At 45.8% G+C, this 19,779-nt stretch overlaps 2 protein-coding genes across 6 annotated transcripts in view; one reads left to right on the top strand and one right to left on the bottom strand.

Moving 5' to 3' along the window:
• CFI (complement factor I) overlaps positions 1-8,671 on the bottom strand; it is a 37,936-nt gene extending 29,265 nt beyond the window's left edge. Inside the window, exons 1-2 of one of the 2 annotated variants that reach the window (XM_039540616.1) lie at positions 8,551-8,671; positions 2,244-2,494 (exon numbers count right to left, since the gene is read on the bottom strand). In XM_039540616.1, the coding sequence (XP_039396550.1) occupies positions 2,244-2,432 (189 nt within the window). In that variant the 5' untranslated portion in view covers positions 2,433-2,494; positions 8,551-8,671. Of the gene's footprint in view, positions 1-2,243; positions 2,495-6,546; positions 6,603-8,550 lie in introns of those variants that run through there. The other variant, XM_039540617.1, reaches the window with a different exon arrangement.
• On the top strand, positions 8,502-18,300 carry GAR1 (GAR1 ribonucleoprotein). Of its 4 annotated transcripts, none has more exons than XM_039540628.1 (7): positions 8,502-8,766; positions 11,607-11,851; positions 11,934-12,088; positions 15,733-15,792; positions 16,480-16,603; positions 17,275-17,349; positions 17,688-18,300. In XM_039540628.1, the coding sequence occupies exons 2-7, from the start codon at positions 11,614-11,616 to the stop codon at positions 17,699-17,701; spliced, it is 666 nt and encodes a 221-aa protein (XP_039396562.1). In that variant the 5' UTR covers positions 8,502-8,766; positions 11,607-11,613; the 3' UTR covers positions 17,702-18,300. The 4 variants fall into 4 exon arrangements, with proteins under 4 accessions (XP_039396562.1, XP_039396561.1, XP_039396560.1 ...); XM_039540627.1 differs by having other exon boundaries at positions 8,503-8,841; XM_039540626.1 differs by having other exon boundaries at positions 8,503-8,871.
• The last annotated feature ends 1,479 nt before the right edge of the window (positions 18,301-19,779 follow it).

Genomic DNA, 19,779 nt, shown 5'->3' with positions numbered 1-19,779 from the left:
ACTAGAATGAAAACAAAACTAAAGAAAGGCTATCTAGCACAAGTTACCTCATATTCCAAAAAGCTGCAAATAACAGAATCACACACACACATACATATACTCTCTTTATTTAAATAACACCTAGGTAGTCAGACAAAAAGACAGGCTTAATCATCTAATAACAGGTTAAAGAATATTATTCAAGTCAGCAGGGCCTGACAAAATTCACCCTAGGGTACTTAAGGAGCTAGCTGAAACAATCTCAGAACCATTAGCGATCTTTGAGAACTCATGGAGGAGGGGGAGGTCCCAGAGGTCTGGAGTAGGGCAAACACAGTACCTATTTTTTAAAAAAGGAACAAAGAGAACCTGAGAAATTATAGGCCAGAGTATGCCTACTTGAGCTCCAGTCATACCTTCTGATTGCAGCATAAACATAGCCTGAATGATCACTGAATCCCAGAAAGCTATTTCATAGATTCATAGACTTAAGGTCAGAAGGGACCATTATGGTCATCTAGTCTGACCTCCTGCACAACGCAGGCCACAGAATCTCACCCATCCACTCCTATAACAAACCTCTAACCTATGTCTGAGTTACTGAAGTCCTCAAATCATGGTTTAAAGACCTCAAGGTGCAGAGAATCCTCCAGCAAGTGACCCGTGCCCCATGCTGCAGAGGAGAAACTTCCAGGGCCTCTGCCAATCTTCCCTGGAGGAAAATTCCTTCCCGACCCCAAATATGGCCATCAGTTAAACCCTGAGCATGTGGGCAAGACTCACCAGCCAGACACCCAGGAAAGAATTCTCTGTAGTAACTCAGATCCCGCCCCATCTAACATCCCATCACAGACCATTGGGCCTATTTACCTGCTAATAATCAAAGATCAATTAATTGCCAAAATTAGGCTATCCCATCAGACCATCCCCTCCATAAACTTATCAAGCTTAGTCTTGAAGACAGATATGTCTTTTGCCCCCACTACTCCCCTTGGAAGGCTGTTCCAGAACTTCACTCTAATGGTTAGAAACCTTTGTCTAATTTCAAGTCTAAACTTCCTAGTGTCCAGTTTATATCCATTTGTTCTTGTGTCCACATTGGTACTAAGCTTAAATAATTCCTCTCCCTCCCTGATATTTATCCTTCTGATATATTTATAAAGAGCAATCGTATCTCCCCTCAGCCTTCTTTTGGTTAAGCTAAACAAGCCAAGCTCTTTCAGTCTCCTTTCATAAGACAGGTTTTCCATTCCTCGGATCTTCCTAGTAGCACTTCTCCTGTACCTGTTCCAGTTTGAATTCATCCTTCTTAAACATGGGAGACCAGAACTGCACACAGTATTCCAGATGAGGTCTCACCAGTACCTTTTATAACAGTACTAACACCTCCTTATCTTTGCTGGAAATACCTCACCTATTTGCTCCAGCAGCACTCTGGAGAGCTGTGTGTTGACTAATTCCTCCCTGCATTTCAAGGAAGTGCTGCATTTTTGGACTACTTTTGGAACCCTCTGGTCACTTGGTGCTGACAACTGCCTCCTTTACACAAGGGTTACTTTGTATTACTAAAAGTCTAAAAGTTTTGTTTTTCTGAGCAATTTGTGATATAAATTCCAGCACTTGCATTAGGGAATGCTCAAGCCCCTGGAATTCTAATATATAAATCTAATGATGACAGATGAAATGTGTTAGACTAGATAACTAGCAAGGGGATATGGATCATTTCACCTCTAGAGCACCTACTTGAACCCAGCCTAGGTCATTACCACTAATAACTGGTTGGTAGCGTATGTGAAATTAATTGTTTTAAGAACAGTTCTTGAACAAGTGTCCATGTCCCAAAACTTTCCATCCTAGCTGGCACTCTTGTTGGCAGTCTCAGCAATGACCATTGCAGGAAGGGGATGGAGTCTTACCTTCACCTAGGAGAGATCCAAGTCAAGGTCTAAGGCTTGCAACACTGCTGCTCATTCTGAACACAGAGAACTTCACTTTCCTGGGGTGTAATGTCCTCATGGACATTAAATGCATTTAATATTATTTTCCCCTCCACTCCTCAAAAAAGCTAAAAGGCTATGAGAGGTCTTGCGGGGTTTTCTTCTCATGTTTCTTTTAAAGGTGAGGGTTAGGGAGCTGCAGAGAAGGAAGGAGCCTTCAGAGCCTGAGGAACCCTGAGAAACATTACTTCCACTCCCATGCATCCCAGAGGCACTATTGCACTATTCCTCAGATGCTTCTTCAGGAGTCATGTTGCCAAGAGTTACCTTCACTATCCAGTTTGCAGTAGAAACCTTGAACGTGGACTCAGCATTTACTCCATCATAGATTTCTGCAAGAGTTTGGAGGGAAACATACCGAGGAAAATGTCTGCTCCCCAGCTCCACTTCCTTTCTTCCCATCCCCAGACCCCACACAGAAGGAATTTTGTGGGTCCGTAGGGAATTAGGGAGCATACTCTAGAGTTGGCATTCCTCCTCTTTCATGTCCTCATTCTCTCGGGTTTTAATTCTCTCTGCTAGTGGAAATGGAGAAAGCACAAAGACATGGGTCCTTATTTCTGTTATAGCCTGCATTGCAGATTAAGGACAGAATATTAGGGTTAACTTTGATTTTGTGTTTTTTTTTTTACAGTTTGCCTCCAAAAATATTGCAATTTAAATGAAGTAATATTAGATTAATATTAAATGACTTTATGTGTTGTAAAAATCTCTGGTGTAAAGATTAATCTAAAGGCATTCCAAAATGCAGATTATTTACTTGGCTGACCAGAATTTAGTGAAGGAATTGTTGTAATCCATTGCATAGATGCTATAGAAAATAATATGAAGAAATTAAACTCCCAAATCCTCCCATTATTTTATCCAGTAGTATCATGAGATCAATATGCAATAAAAGTACATTTACTTATAAAATGAGTTAGACAGAGTGTGCTTGTTTACTAACCAGTGAGTTAATACATAGAATTACTGCTACCACATCAGTCTTCTTGTTAGTGCCAGCCATTACCCAATTAATAAACATTTAAAATATGAGGAACTAAAATAACATAAATAACGAGGAGTCCTTGTGGCACCTTAGAGGCTAACAAATTTATTATTTATTATTATTATTATTTAATATTAAATAAAAATATTAAATATTATTAATTAATAATAAAATTGTTAGCCTCTAAGGTGCCACAAAGACTCCTCGTTATATTTCCTGATACAGACTAACACAGTTACCAGTCTAAAATAACATAGTTAACGGTGCTAATTTATCACTCATTTCTGTATTTCTCAATCATTCCAAATACCAGGGAAAGATTGCAAAATCAGCTGAAGCATTTAAAAAGAGCAGAGGGAGGGAAAGGGCCAAAAATATGTGTACATACACCAAAAATATTTAGAAATAGCTCTTTAATGTTTATAATGATCTGTGCATATTGGAAACAAACCTCTCCACACATGCTTTGGATCTGTTTTTCCAAAAAAATTACATTACCACAAATTACACCTGACCAGTGTGGAAAACTTAATGCTCCCCTAATGGAGGTCAAGTTAATTGAGGAAATTAAGAAAATGAAAGTATGGAAAACCCCAGCTGGATGGCTTCTCTGCCAAGTTCTATAGACACTTCCTTGAACTCCCACCATCAAGATGCTTGAACTGTTTAATGAGTCCCTTCTGGAGACCACCTTTCCCTACACACAAGGGAAGCTCTATTATTGGTTATTACTAAAGCAAGAAGATATGCCACGCTGTGTTCCAATGACAGGCCAATATCACTTATTAACAGTGATATCAAAATATTGGCAAAAGTTCTGGCAGAGATTGGAGAAGGTTGTGGGCTCTATCATACACGTTTGTCAGAGGCTGTTATGGCTCTGATATGACTTTTTTCTTTAATCATACAAATGCAGCCCAAACTTTATTCAAATTTAAACCAGGATGAGACAAAATATTGTACAACAGCTGTTGTCATTAGCTGTAGCTGACAAAACCTAAAAATCTTAGCTGTTTCTAGAATTTCACAGTTCAAAGGGACTTCAGTGTGATACTGCTGGCATATATTGCAGGATCAGGGCCTTTATACAGATTCCCTTGCTACTTGTAAGGATCTTTCAAACAGCAACAGGGGAACATGTTTTTAAAATCAGGAAAATGTGATTATACAACAACAAATATCGGGAGGCAGGATCAGGGCAGAAATGTGGGACCTCAAACTATTGGGTTGATATGATTATTTGAGATTAATTAGATTTCTTTTTGAGGGTGCTAGAATTATAGAAATGCAGGGCTGGATGGGACCTCAAGAGGTCATTTAGTCCATCCCCCAGGCTGAGGCAGGATTAAGTCTAGCTAGACCAACTCTGTCAGGTGTCTGTCTGACCTGTTCTTAAAACCTCCCCAGGTAACTTGTTCCACTGCTTATACTTATTGTTAGAAAGTTTTTCCTAGTATCTACCTGAACCTCCCTTGCTGCAAACTAAGCCAATTACTTTTTGTCCAACCTTTGGCAAACATGGAGAACAATTGATCACTGTTTTCTTTAAAACAGCCTTTTATAGATGCATGTTATGACATTCCCCCTTCAGTCTTCTCTTATCTAGACTAAGAATGCTCAGTTCTTTCAACCTTTTCTCATAGGTCATGTTTTCTAAACCTCTTATCATTTCTGTTGCTCTGGACTCTTTCCAGTGTCACCTTTCTAAAAGTGTGGTGCTCAAAACTGGTCACAGGAGTCCATTTGAGGGCTCGCCACTGCCTGGTAATGACGGGACAATTATCTCCTGTGTCTTACAAACGATACTCCTATTAATACACCCCAGAATGAAAATTAGCCTCATTTGCAACAGCATCACACTGTTGTCTCATATTCAGGACTTGTCTACCCTTACAGCACTGCAGCTGCACAGCTGTAGCGCTTAGTGAAGATGCTATCTATACTGACAGGAGACCTTCTCCCATCGGTGTAGGCCGGGGCGAGAAAACTTTTCACCCTGACAGCCCCACTGGGACTCCTGCCCCATCAATCCCCCCGTTACCTGTCCCCTGACAGCCCCGCTGGAACTTCTGCCCCATCCATCCCCCCCGTCCCCTGACTGCCCCTGGAACCCTGCCCCTGACTGCCCCCTGCCACCCCATCCAACCCCTCCTCTCATTCCTGACTGCCCCCCTGGAACCGCTGCCCCCATTCAACCCCCCATCTCCTTCCTGACTGCCATCCAGGGACCCCTGCCTCCATTCAACCCCCCTGTTCCCTGCCCCCTGACCGCCCCAACCCTTAGCCACCTCCCCACCCCCTGACCACCACACCGAACTCCCCTGCCTTCTATGCAAGACCCCCTGCTCCCTGACCCCTTACCGCGCTGCCTGGAGCACTGGTGGCTGGTGGCTTCGCACGGAGCACATGAGTCAGCCACGCTACCGTGCAGCACAGAGCACCGGGGCAAAAGCTCGCAGCCCCACCACCCAGAGCATTGTGCCAGCGGTGCAATGAGCTGAGGCTGCAGGGAGGGGGAACAGCAGGGGAGGGGCTTGGGGGCAGTCAGGGGCCAGGGCCAGGAGCTCAGGGGCCAGGCAGGAGGGTCCTGAGGGCCGTATGTGGCCTGCGCAAGGCTGATGTAACCACTAGGTAAACTAGGCACCGCCTAGGGTACCAAAATTGGGGGGAATCAAAAAGCGGTATCCAGCATCACAGGAGTCTGCTGAGTGGGGCAGGGCGGGGAGTGAGGCCTCCATAACAAACCCACCTCCGCAGCGAGGGGCACCGCGCAGGACTGTCAGTGGGAGCCTGTAGCGGAGCAAGGAGGAGACAGCTGGCTGGGTGCAGCAACCAGCTCCACAGAGGGACAGAGCAGTTGGGGGAGGCAGGACACAGTCCTGAACTCAGGTGAGCTTCACCCTCCAACGCACTGCACCTGGTGCCGGGCGCAGCTGCCTCCTGGGGCAAGGGAAAGTGAAACTAAACCCTGCAACACGAGGGAGGGGAAAGGGCTGGCGGAGGGATAACTCAGTGGTTTAAGCATTAGCCTGCTAAATCCAGGGTTGTGAGCTCAATCCTGGAGGGGACCATTTAGGGAACTGGGATAAAAATCTGTCTAGGGATTGGTCCTGCTTTGAGCAGGGGTTGGACTAGATGATCTCCTGAGGTCCCTGATAAGTCTGTGATTGTAAGTGCTGCTTTCAAATGCTGACTCTGCCGGTGGCATTGTGCCAATGCAGAAGGCCAGCCCTGATCCCCAGGGACAGCCTCATCTGCTCCCTGGGAGAGCCTGGCTCTGCCCTCCTTGCCCCTGGGCCCCCCCCGGAGAGCAAAGTACTCTGAGCCTGGGAATGTTTAAAGACTGTGAGCTGGGGACATTCTCAGCCTCTTCCTTACTCATTGGTTCCCCTGGACCAGAAGGGACCATTGTGATCCTCTCCTCTGACCCCCCTTGTATTAATTCTAATGAACAATGCCACATTATGCAGTATTCATTTTTGAAAGTTTATAATAAGCGAGGGGGCACAGTGGTGGAAGTTTTGCCTAGGGCACAAAATATCCTTGCACCAGCCCTGGGCCCACAGGCCGTAGTTTGCCCACCTCTGGTGTAGGCTCTCCACCTGCCCGAGAGTCAGTAAGTATGTTGATCGGAGAAGCCCTCCCGTCGACACAGCGCTATCTACACAAGGAGTTAGGTGGGTGTTATGTGTAGGGTTGCCAACTGTCTAATTGCGCAAACCCAAACACCCTTGCCCCACTCCCCGCCCCGTCTCTGAGGCCCCACCTCCCATTCACTACAGCCCCCCTCCCTCCATCACTCACTCTCCCCCACCCTCACTCACTTTCACTGGGGTGGGGTGGGGGCACAGGAGGGGGTACAGGGTCTGGGCTGGGGCCAAGGGGTTCAGTGTGTGGGGGGGGCTCCAGGCTGAGCCTGGGGCAGGGAGTTGGGTGCAGAAAGGGGTGCAGGAGGGGGTTCAGGGCTGGGGCAGGTGGTTGGGGTGCAGGAGAGGGTTTGGGGTGCAGGCTCTGGGAGGGAGTTTGGGTGTGGGAGGGGCTCAGGGCTGGGGCAGGTGGTTTGGGGTGCAGGCTCTGGGAGGGAGTTTCAGTGCAGGAGGGAGCTGGGGCAGGGGTTTGGGGTACGGGAGAGGGTTTGGGATTCAGGCTCCGGCCAGGCAGCGCTTACTTTGGGTGGCTCCTGGAAGCTGTGGCATGTCTGGCAGTGGCTTCTAGGCCCAGGGGCAGCCAGCCCCTGGTTGCAGGCACCGCCTCTGCAGCTCCCATTGGCTGTTCCCGTTCCCAGCCAATGGGAGCTGTGGAGTCAACACTTGAAACAGAGGACCCCCCCCCGCCCGGGCGTTCCATTGCTGGATATGTTGGCCACTTCTGAGAGAGACGTGGAGCTAGGGCAGGTAGGGAGCCTGCCTTAGTCCCAGTTTTCCAGACTTTTAGCAGCCTAAAATCTTCTGGATTGGCTTCAGTAGCCTCCAGGAGATGGAGCCCGATTCCAGGAGGGTTGGCAACCCTAGTTATGTCTTGCTCAGGGGTATAGATTTTCCACATGCCTAAGCGATGTAGTTTTACTGACATAAGTTTGTAGCGTAGACTAGTGCTTAGTTTGTGATTCATTATAATCCTAGATCCTTTTCTACAGTACTGGTAGCTAGCAGTTATTCCCCATTTTGTAGCTGTGAATTTGTCCCCCATCCACCCCCTTTTTTTTAGCACTTTTAACTTGACTTTACTGAATTTCATCATTTTGATTTCAGACCCATTCTCCAATTTATCAAGATCATTCCGAATTCGAACAGCGTCGTCCCAACTCCCCCTCCCAGCTTGGTGTCACCCACAACTTCTCAACACCTGCTTTTCATTCCATCAGCCAAGTCGCTATGGAAACCACCGAATATATCATCCAGGACAGCCCCCCGCAGTACCCCAGTAGATGCAGCCACCCAGTCTGCCAGTGGACCCCTCAGTACAGTTGTGCCCCCACCTAACAGTGAATCCCCCAAGTCTGCTCATGACAGTGTCAAGTGGGGCTGTGTCAGACGCCTTGAAGCCTGGCGTGAAACCCTCCTTTGATTCCTGGCAAATCTGGCAGGCTGGCCCCGGCCCGCTCCCCTGCACGTGCTGGAGCAGGGCACAGCAGTTGAACCTGAACCCCCCGCCCCGCCCCGCCCCAGGGCCGCCCAGACCGGGGGGGTGGCAGGTGGGGCAATTTGCCCCAGGCCCCGCAGGGCCCCCCCCACGAGAGTTTTTCGGGGGCCCTGGAGCGGGGTCCTCGGAAAACTCTCGCGGGGCCCAGGCCCCCGCCGCCGAATTACCGCGGAAGACCGGGCTGCACTTCCGCGGCGGGTCCCGCTTGGGCGGTAATGCGGCGGCGGCGGGAGGAGGGGGGGTCCCCGCCGCGGGTCTTCAGGGCACTTCGACAGGCGGGTCCCGGAGCGGGCGGACCCAGCCCGCTCGGGGAGCCTGGCGCTCTGCTGGCAGCGCGCGCTGAGCGGGGGGGGGGATGTGTTGGGATTAGCTAGAGAAGAAGAAAACATCAACGCCACACTGCTGCGCATGCGCCTCCTGACTCTTCCTCTGGGCGCCACTCACAGCCGAGGGGGCGGGGACGGCTTTCTTTCATTGGTCGCCGCAGTAAGCTCTCCGCCGGCCCCCGTTTCAGGAGTACTGCGCCGGCGCTCCGAGCGGCGACTGGCGCGGCTCCCAAACTGTCGTAAACGCGCTAACTGACGCAAAAGCAAAGCCGCGTGGGTGAAAAACGGCCTTTGCTTTACGGCAGATTCCTCTGTGCGCACCTGCGATTGGCTGGTGAGTCAAGGCGCGCGCTCCTGCCCGGTCGCGCTTTGTTGACGACAGCGGTAGCGGCCGGCTGGCCGGGCCTGGGTAAGGAGCCACGTGGGGTGCTCGTGGTGGGTGAGTGACGGGTGCTCGCGCTGGGGGCTGCCGCTACTTTCTCCCAGTTGGCTGCGTTGCTCGGGGGATCGAAGTTCTGGCCATTTTAATAACGCTGTTAACGGTCTTTTTAGAACTGAATACTGATTCCCCCGTCTGTGGGCGGGGTCCCATCGCACCTCAGAGCCTCCCCCCTCCCCCCGGTCTCTGGGCTGGGTCCCATCGCACCTCAGAGCCCCCCCTCCCCCGCTCTCTGAGCTGGGTCCCATCGCACCTCAGAGCCCTCCCCGGTCTCTGGGCTGGGTCCCATCGCACCTCAGAGCCCCCTCCCCGGTCTCTGGGTTGGGTCCCATCGCACCTCAGAGCCCCCTCCCCGGTCTCTGGGCGGGGTCCCATCGCACCTCGGAGCCCCCCCCTTCCCCCCGGTCTCTGGGCTGGGTCCCATCGCACCTCGGAGCCCCCCGCCCCCCGGTCTCTGGGCTGGGTCCCATCGCACCTCGGAGCCCCCCCCTTTCCCCGCTTGGCCCATGCCCCGCTCCTGAGGGTGCTGCCTGCCATTAACTCTCCCCAAGATCATTCACCTTCCCCTGGTGCTGCTGTGGTGGTAATCGCCAGACTTATGCCTGAGCATCGAGATGGGCAGCCACGTACAGACTGCTTGCCTTCTCTCTCTACCTGCTGCGGGGTGTGGCTGCAGATCCCTGCCCCCCCCATCGCTGGCCCGGTGTTGGGGAGAGCCAGGGAGAGAACCCAGCAGTCCTGGGGCCAGGCCCCGTGTGTGGCCAGGTGCTGCTGTGCCTGGAGTCTAAGCTGGCGGTTTAGGCTGTGTCCCGTATGCGTCTGACAAAGAGATGTGTTGATCAGTAAACCTAGAACCCGTGCTAGGCATAAGCAGAGTAAGCAATTGCTTAGGCCCCGAGCACCTCAAGGGGCTCCCCCTATTCAATTTTTATTATAATAACTTGCCTGTTTTAATATTGGAGGGGGCAAAAATATTCCTGCTGAGGGCCTCTAATGGGTTCTGAGTAAAACCCATTGTCTATGTTATTAATAATGCCTCAACCCAGTGGGTCTCAGGTTGACGTGAGTAGCCTGCAGTGCGGAATATTCTGAAGTCACATCGGGCTCTGTCTGTGCCAGGGAAAGATGCCTCAGCTCCACTCAGCTAACTTGTGCTATAATCCTAGTACAGACAAGGCAGTTCGTAGTTTTCCCCTGAGTTAGCATGTCAAGGTAAACTCTAGGCTCCCGCTATCTCTGAGCCTTCAAAGGGTATGTCTATACTGCAGTTAAAAATCTGTCAGTGGCCCTTGTGGGGCTGTTTAAGTATGGTGTGGACACTCAGGCTTGGGCTGGAGCCTGGGCTCTAGGACCCTGAGAGGTGGGAGGTCTCAGAGCTCCAGACACCTCCACTGCAATTAAATAGTCCCTTAGCTCAAGCCCCATGAGCCGAAGTCAGCTGGCACTGGCCGGCTGTGGGTGTCTAATAGCAGTGTAGACTTACCCTAAGGCAGGGGTAGGTAACCTATGGCACGGGTGCCGAAGGTGGCACTCGAGCTGGTTTTCAGTGGCACTCACACTGCCTAGATCCTGGCCACCAGTCTGGGGGGCTCTGCATTTTAATTTAATTTTAAATGAAGCTTCTTAAACATTTTAAAAACCTTATTTACTTTACATACAACAATAGTTTAGTTATATATTATAGACTTATAGAAAGAGACCTTCTAAAAACGTTAAAATGTATTACCAGCACGCGAAACCTTAAATCAGGGTGAATAAATGAAGACTCGGCACACCACTTCTGAAAGGTTGCTGACCCCTGCCCTAAGGGTATGGCTACACTGAAGTAAAACCCCTGCAGCAACGGGCTTCAGAGCCTGGGTTCCAGCCTGAGCTCAAATGTCTACACTACAGTTTTATAGTCCCACAAGCCCAAATCAGCTGACATGGGCCAGCCACAGGTGTTTTATTGTAGATGTACCCTAAAGGTAAGTCTTCACTGCAATAAAAGACCTGTGGCAGCAAGTTTCAGAGCCTGGGTCAACTGATGCATAGATGCTTGGGCTGAAGCCCAGTTCTGAGACCTCACAGCCCAAGCCCAAATGTCCACACTGCTAGTTTTAGCCCTGCAGCCCAAGCCTGAGTCAATGGACCCGGACTCTGAAACTTGCTGCTGCATATCTTTTATTGCAGTGTAGACCCATCTTAATTCATCCTACCTACTCAGATGAAAACTACAAACTGCCTCATCTCTACTAGGATTTTACCTAGATTGACAAGGTGGATAAAATATTTGGTCTCTGTGTACCCTTATTTAGCTTGCAACAATACTGGGAGTAAATAAGATTCATTTTGGGGACGTTCAGGATAAAAAATGCAAATGTATGCTAAATTGTGCTTGTTTTGTGGCAATCATTAATTTGTGTCATAGCTGAAATCTGCTGCAGTGTCCAGTCATAGAAAAAGAAGGGGGAGAAGTTTTTCATACAGCACTGTGTGTTTAAATAGTACCAGTCAAAAATCCTTCCCTTCCCTTCTGCTTCTATGAATGGACTTCATGGTAGCTTTAATTTTAGATGGAATCTTGAGTTGATCAATGAACGTATATTTGAGTTACGAGCCAAATCAATATGTGTTAAATTGGCAAACAAAGTTGTATGGTACTCTGAGGTCTCAACTAACTTAGAAATTTAGTAAGTCATGAAGTGCCCGTGATCTTTTCTTTTTAATTGACTGACTTTTTTCCCGTTTAACAGGTAGAAAATGTCTTTTAGAGGCAGAGGAGGTGGCGGAGGAGGCAGAGGTGGCTTCAATCGTGGTGGTGGAGGTGGCTTCAATCGTGGTGGTGGAGGTGGCTTCAATCGTGGTGGAGGAGGTGGCTTCAATCGTGGTGGAGGAGGTGGCTTCAATCGAGGTGGACGAGGTGGCTTTGGGCGTGGAGGGGGTGGACGAGGAGGCTTCAACAGAGGATATGACCAAGGACCTCCTGAAAGTGTAGTTAGTAAGTTATCTCAAGAGATTGTACTCATTTTGTTTGGAATGAATGTTCCTGTTTTCAGTACATCTTTTTTTCCTTACTACAGTATTGGGAGAATTCATGCATCCTTGTGAAGATGACATTGTTTGCAAATGCACAACGGAAGAAAACAGAGTGCCTTATTTCAATGCACCAGTTTACTTGGATAATAAAGAGCAGATTGGCAAAGTGGATGAAATATTTGGACAGCTAAGAGACTTTGTATCCTTCAAAAGTAGATTATTCTGTTGTGGTACAGCCAGTAACTGAAGAGAGTTGCTCTGCCATTTCAAAATAGCATAGGGCACGTGTACACAATAATGTTTACTAGTCAAGCTGATATGCCAATATCGTATGGACACTTATTTTGGTACAGCGGTGGCTTTTTTTTTTTTTTGGTTTACCTGAAACTCCTTCCAAAGTAACGTAAGCTAAACTTAAAAAAAAAGAAAAGAAAAGAAAAAAAGAACTTTTATATTGCGGTAAGTGTTTCTACAAGAGGAGTTTTACCACCATAATTATATTGTTTTAAATTCACGCCTTAACTTGTGCTGATATAACTTTTCTGTTAAAGAAGCCCTTAGCCTCTTTGTTTTAGACACTGGAATACTGAATTCTTTTTTCTTGACTTGTACCTAATATAAACACTATAAATAGATATTTAGTCCTGGGGGAATTGTGCGCTGCTGCATGTGTGCAGAATTCATGTCCCCCGCAGATTGCTTTGCTTCCCTGCAGAAAAATGACTTCCTGAGCAGTCATGCACCACTCCCTAGCAGCGCAGGTACAATGTTTCGGGCACCCAGGGCAGCTGGCAGAGAGGTAAATCACTGCGGGGTGGGGGACAGTGGCTCCTACCCTGAGCTGGGATCAGCTGCTAGTCCTGGCTGGGCTGGAGGCAGGAGAGGACAGGACTTCCTCTTCCCCTGCAAGGCGTGGCTGGCGTGTGTCAGACCCACCCCCAGAAACCTGCACCAGCAGCAAGAAGCTCAGCATCCTCCCCTGCTTCCTGCCCACATCACTCCTTAGCTATGGGGGAGGGGTCACTATATGGGGAGTTGCTCCCCCATCCACCCAGCCCCTGTGCAGCTGGACTTTCCATACCCAGACACCCTGCAAAGCCTTACCCGGTACAGCTGGAATCCCCCTAGCTCTCCATACCTGAACCCCACCCCACTGAACCTCAACCCCTGCCTCTGGAGCCCCTCTCCACCCAGACCTCCGGACCCGCACTCCTGCACCCAGATCACCCCCCATTGGCCTCCCTGTACTCAAACCCCCATCCTGATGTCCCACCCCCTGCACCAACCTGAGCTCCCACATCTAGACCCCGCTCCACTGACTGCCAACTAGCTGCATCCAGACCCCCGCTCCACCAAGCCCCACTCCCCAAAATCTAGACCCTGCTAAGACCCCCACGCCCGGAGCCCTCCGCTGAGTCCCAGCAACCTTTACCTGGAAGTCCCTGCAGAGTCCCATTGCCCCTGCACCTGGAATGTTCTCAGTGAGCCTCTGTGCATCCAAATCCCCCCACACCTAGACCCTTCACTGAGCTGCCTGCAACCAGATTGTCTCACACAGAATCCTTTCACCCCACACCTGGATTCCTTCCCCTCCCCCCCCAACACATACACACTGAGCCCCTCCACACTTGGATCCTGCCTGGTTGAGCCTACCTGTCCCGCACCTGGCGCAGAGGGGCAGGGCTCCAGGGTGTTTCTGGGGCAGGCCTAGGCCTTGTGTTGTGTCAGGGTCGGGTGCAGCCTCTCCGCTGAGTTTGTGTGTGTGTGTGGCGGGGGGGCCTGCAGGGTGATCTTCCACCTTCGTGCAGCCAGTGGCCTGTGCTCTCCACTGCCTTGTTGGAGCTTCTGCATTTATTTATTGACAGTTCAAACATGCAGAATTTTAAAATATGGTGCGCAAAATTTTTAATTTTTTTGACGCAGAATGCCCTCAGGAGTAGATAGTGTTTTTGGAGGGTCCTTACATTACTATTAGTGTTTTTCCTTTTGCTGTGAACCACGAGGATGGCATTTTCCATTTATAAAACTTTGCTACTGTTTATAAGTCTGGGTCATCTCAACTTTCTGTGAAAATTTGTGGATGGATCTACTGAAGGGCATGCTGCAGGAGGAGCAGAGATGGTGGATCCACATTGGCAGCAGAGAATCTTAAAACAGACTAACTTTATGACTGTAGTGATAGAACAAGACTGGCAGGCAGTGGGGTTTTTGCAGATATATTTTGTTTGGATAGTTCACATCTGTAAGTGGAGTCCCCTGTGCTGGGTATTGGTAATAGGATTGAATCATCCTATTTATCAGCGCTTAAAAAAACTCAACCAATTCCATTTCCATCTTGCCCCACAAAAAACTGCCACCAGCACTCAGTATTGGAATATCTGAACTTGAAACACTGGTGGTGTTGAAGATTAAGTTTGGATTTTGGAAGTCAGGATTTTTTTCAACCATGTGTGACCTTGGACAAGTTAGTTGACTTTCATTTCTCATTTTCCCCATATCCTTTTGTGTAAAAAAAAAAAAAAAAAAAAAAAGTGGTATTTACTTACTTTATAGGCTGGGTGTAAAGGCTCACTGGATGTTTAATCTGCTTTAAAGATTATTAACAATACATTAATTTGTTCATTAATGCAAAGTGTATTAAACAAATACTAACCTACGTATAGGTGAAAATACTGTGTTCAGTAAGCTACGACAGCATACATTTTAGACATTAATGTGGTATTCCAAATGGTGGTGACTCTGGATTGTGTGTGGGTTATGACTTTGCTTTGTTGCTTTTTTCACTTTACTGTTGATATTTGTAATGAGTTTAAAGGGGGGGTTGGAAGACAGAAGCAGAAACCTACAAAGCAAGTTTAATAGATTTGTGTCCTTTTTAGTTTTACTACTAAATCTTCTCCCTGCTCTTTTCTCACTTAACATAGATGGTTAAAGTTAGGCTACTGAGTCCATATTTAGGTACCTAACTGAGTGTCCTGGTTTTTCAAACATGCAGACCTCCTAGCAGTTCTCAGTGACATTATTGGGAACTGGAGTGTTCAGTATTCACCTCTACCTTGATATAACACTGTCCTTGGGAGCCAAAAAATCTTACTGTGTTATAGGTGAAACCACGTTATATTGAACTTGATTTGATCTGCCGGAGCGTGCAGCCCCTGCCCCCCGGAGCGCTGCTTTACCGCGTTATATCCGAATTCGTGTTATATCGGATGGCGTTATATGGGGGTAGAGGTGTATTTGAAAATCAGGATACTTAAATTTATAAGTCCCTATTTAGTGCCTAATTTTTGGCACTCTGTTTTGAGAATATTGGCCTTAATTCTATTCTTTTAACTCACTGACTTACTATTCGCATCAGGATTGTACTTGAATTTCAGGAACAGTTTTCTCCTAGTAGAATATACATTCCCAAGTAAAAAATTAACCACCTAGAATCTGCAGCTCATTACTTTTTCATTGTCTCAGCCTTTGATTGTTAAGATGCCAGAGATATTGAAGTCTAGTCTCTTCCCCTGCCAAATGTGTGGTTATGCAACATTTTACTATTACCATTTACCATTTTGCCTTCCTCCGTTGGTGTGTTTCTGAGTTTCTTCCTTCCGTATTAAGATTTAACCATGTCCACAAAATGCTGTCAGATGCACAAAGCAAACTGAAAATAATAGAAATATGTCTCTAATCTTTCACTTATAGTAATCATGAGTGTAACAGTAAAGAAAAAAAAATCACCGGCTGTGATTTAAATTGATAACCTCATTTTTAGAATACCAACATCTGTCCATTTATACAGAGAATTATAAATGCAGTTAAGTTACCTTTTATGTTCCTTAAACAAACTAACAGTATTTTTCAGTTAAACTGTCAGAAAACATGAAGGCCTCTTCCTTTAAAAAATTACAAAAGGTGAGTATCTTAATTGCATACAATTCTGATATATTCAATGAGAGAAGAAAATATAACCTTACGAAGAATTTCCAAATAAACCTTTATATAATCTAAATTTCCTGTCACCACATCATCTAAAAATACATTCATAATTGAAGTGAAAAACACTAGAGTGCCACTAGAGATGTTTAATTGGGACCTTATGCAGTAAACAACTATTTTTGTGTTGTGCATTGGTTTAATATACATTTAGTCTCATAAGGAACTTACTCTCTTTTTTTTACATGACACTCTAACCAAAAATCTTTGATTTGTTTATTTCTCTAGTTAGTAGTTCTCTGTTAAGACTGATAGTTGAATGACTTATGAGAATTTTGTGTTCATTTACATTTCCTGTCTGCTCTCACATACACTTTTTTAGCTACCCCTTTTTTATTAAAAAATTGGTGCCTTTGCAAAGTCTATTCTTTTAACCACAAATCTTAACCTTGTTACAGAAATAATTTTATGATCTTGACACAAACTACCTTTTTAATAGTTTTGGGTGTTTGATGTCACTCTTTGCAAAGAAGACTTTAAAAATGCTGATGATATAAAGAAAAAATAAGCCAAAATTCTGCATGTATAGAAGAGGAGGAGGAAGATGGTGAATATTGCACTCATGTTATGCTGTACCTGAAGCCTAACAGTGCTTTTCTCCTGCAGTTTTATATTGACCCAGCAAAGTTATTGCCATTGCAAAGGTTTTTGCCTAGGCCTCCAGGTGAGAAAGGTGCTCCAAGAGGAGGTGGGAGAGGAGGACGTGGGAGAGGAGGAGGTAGAGGTGGAGGTAAGTGTCTATTAAAAAAAAAAAATGACAATTTCTTTTTAATTAAAACATACAGCCAAGCAAGCACTCACATGAACTGTATTTCATTAGTATATTTTTAAAGAAATACATGTCTTTGAGATCACGGTGAAAGCTTGTGAAGTATGACTTAATGGAGAAACAAAGGCATGAGATTACGAAAAAGAATACTTGGTGAATACCAGCGATAGTTTTCCAGTGGTAAAATCTATTAGATGATGGAATATACTCCCAAAGTTAATGGCAAAAGCCCAGTTTCACAACATGTTTAAAATCTAGGTTGGACAAAATACTTAAAAATAGTGCATGGTAAACTGCTTTGGGGTGTGCGCTTGGATGACCTAGTAGATCAACCAACCAACCAAACAAAAAAAACCCTAGCATGTTTTGGCTCTCTCTATGTCCAAAATGGCTTGGTATAGAAACTCCAAATACGTGGGGGTTTTTATATGCCTTCTGGTATTTTGGGACAGGAGTTGCGGTGGCTCATGGAGAAGGGGACTGTGGTCAACACTAAACCTTGCTTGTCTTAACAGTTATTTTTGTTTCATTTTCTCATACAGAAGATGTTTGTGCAGTAACTTGTTACATTCTTAGTACAGAACAGACTTGCGAATTAACTTCTGAAAACTTATTTCCTTGCCTTTTTGCAGGTGGCTTCAGAGGAGGAAGAGGTGGTGGAGGCTTCAGAGGAGGAAGAGGTGGAGGTGGTGGCCGTGGTTTCAGGGGTAAGAGTACTGTTTAAATTCAGGGTGTTTTTAAAAGAGAATTTCAGGACACATAAAACAGTTATTGAATACTTGATTCACTTTAATTTTTCTGCCATCAGTCTTGTAAAGAAGCACAAATTTCTACTAGTTTTATGCAAAAAGTTACCTGTATGGTAGTTTCTGGACTTCATGACAGATTCTCTAGTCCAAGTTCAGTTTTCTGTATTTCTGTGTAAGACCAAAAATGGGGCATATAGCTGGCTTCTCAGTGTAATAATTTGTGCAGTATTTGTGCACTTCAGACATGTGCTTCAAGGTATGAATTGTTTAATGTACACTCTTCTCTTTCAAAACAGGTAGAGGACGTTAAAAAGTGGAGATATTGGCATCTAACTGCTGAATTTTCTAGTGGACCTGAAAAGTAATAAATTGTTTTTAAAGCAAGCAAAGTAACAAAATGTATCGCCAACATTAATTGTTACAACTAATGGATGCTTATCAACACATGAAGAGGATGTGTTCACCCATGAAAAATTGAAGGCAGCTCTTTATTCTTCACTTGAAATATACTTGAACATTTTTTAATGATCAAAGCAGACTTTAAATTTTATGTTTTTAGATTCTTCATTTCTGACAGTCTATTTTAGTTAATGCTTGACTTCATGTTGAAGTTGAAAGTTAATGATCCACTGAAGAAGTAAAAAAAAAAAAAAAGCTACAGATTCTCTAAGGGCACAGATATGAATCTATGTTACACATGACTGGTGTCTTGTTCTCCCTGTCTTTTTATTGTTGCATTTGTTGTGCTGTGTATGTTGCACATATCCTGCTTAATTCTTTCTCTTGTTTACTATTTTGGAATATTTTCAATGACTAACAAAGTCTAAAAACCAAATATTTTAAAAAATAGAAAATTTGTATAAAACGCACCATGCCAGAAAAGGAGGATAGTAAAGAATACTTAATACACTTTCCTGAATAAATCTTTATTAAAACTAAAAATGGGCCTATAACTTTTGGGAAAGTCCAGGTTGTTAATACCATGTACTTCTACAGTCTTCGTTCCAGATTACGTGGAATAGTGAAATGGTGTGGAGTGTTAGTCCCTTACAGGTGTGCTGTAAGACAAGTGTTGCAGAAAGGATTCCACAAACAGCTGGCATGTGTTCGTCCTATGGATCTGGGTTTTTGGCAGGCTTGTCCACTGAGGTGCATTGTGGGATGGGTAGAATGCTAATAACTACTGTGGCTCTTCAGAATTTGGGTGGGGGGACAATCTCTACTCTGCAGGCAAACATGAAAGAAGATTTTTTTCTTATCAGTCAGCAAGGGAAGCTGTTGGTAATATCATTTATACCATATATTTAGAAAGCTCATGCTGCAAAACGTCTGTTAGTCTATAAGGTGCCACAGGATTCTTTGCTGCTTCTACAGAACCAGACTAACACGGCTACCCCTCTGATACTTGACATATATTTAGACGTTGCTCTGTTAAGAGTAAATTGAGTCTCCATGTCTAGTTCAATTCTTTGCTTATCTGTTGTCATTAACAGTCGTGATGTAGATATCTATATGCTGGATGCAGGTGGAAATATTCTTACTGATGCCACTAATGACTCTTGAATAGCAACAAAAGCTTTCCATTGGTCTTTACCAAACTGGAGCCAATGAAGTGAAAGGTTCCGTCCCTTGTAGTCACAAAGCATGCCCTTATCTTGTATTGAATTATTTATACAGTCCAGCAGACAGGATTTGTATTTTATGGACAAGAAGGATGTGCTATGGCAAAGGATGTTACAATTTGAAATTATATTTAACATACCAAAGACTGACAAAGTGAGAGGATGGAAACGAACACGGGACGATTACTGTTACATATGCATCATCTTTGGTCCCCTGTCATTTTTTAACAAAGGGGATATTTGCAAAGGTACAAAGGGTGGTCAGGCACTCACCTCCTATTGACGCTCAAGAGAGGTCAGGTGCTTAACTGCCCTTTTTTGCCTTTGAAAAATCTACCCTTATAATTTGGAAGTAGTGTATCCTGAGTGAGGGCTGGAGTGGAGGACAGTGATGGAAGTGTAACTATTTTGAGAAGGATTTCAAGACTGTAGTGCTCAGACTTGGGAGGATGTTCTAGGTATGGAATGCAGGAGAGTGCATAGTTGGTTGTAGAAAAGTCAAATTTGCATAGAATAGAGTGCACACAGAAAGGAAGGGAGGCAACTAGATATGAGATGTGAGGCAGAGCTGTGTATAGCCTTGAAAGGCAGGAAGGAGCGTTGAACGGGATAGTGTGGGAAAATAAAATCCATTATAAACTTGAGGGTGGGGTGGTGCTGGTGATAGAGCAGTGGTGAGGAAGATGATCTTGGAGTTGAAGGATACAAGTGTTAAGGTGCCAGAGAGGAGAGTTTTTGATGTTTGTGTTACAGTTGTGTTAAATCT

This window comes from Mauremys reevesii, linkage group 5 (assembly GCF_016161935.1).
Source record: "Mauremys reevesii isolate NIE-2019 linkage group 5, ASM1616193v1, whole genome shotgun sequence".
Taxonomy (NCBI): Eukaryota; Metazoa; Chordata; order Testudines; family Geoemydidae; genus Mauremys; species Mauremys reevesii.
This window is presented reverse-complemented; position numbering and strand designations above follow the sequence as displayed.

Coding starts and splice junctions, on each gene's coding strand:
- GAR1 (XM_039540628.1), top strand. CDS start 11,614: ATGTCTTTTAGAGGCAGAGGAGGTGGCGGAGGAGGCAGAGGTGGCTTC. Junction 11,852..11,933: donor ACCTCCTGAAAGTGTAGTTA/GTAAGTTATCTC, acceptor TCCTTACTACAG/TATTGGGAGAATTCATGCAT. Junction 15,793..16,479: donor CCTTTAAAAAATTACAAAAG/GTGAGTATCTTA, acceptor TTTCTCCTGCAG/TTTTATATTGACCCAGCAAA.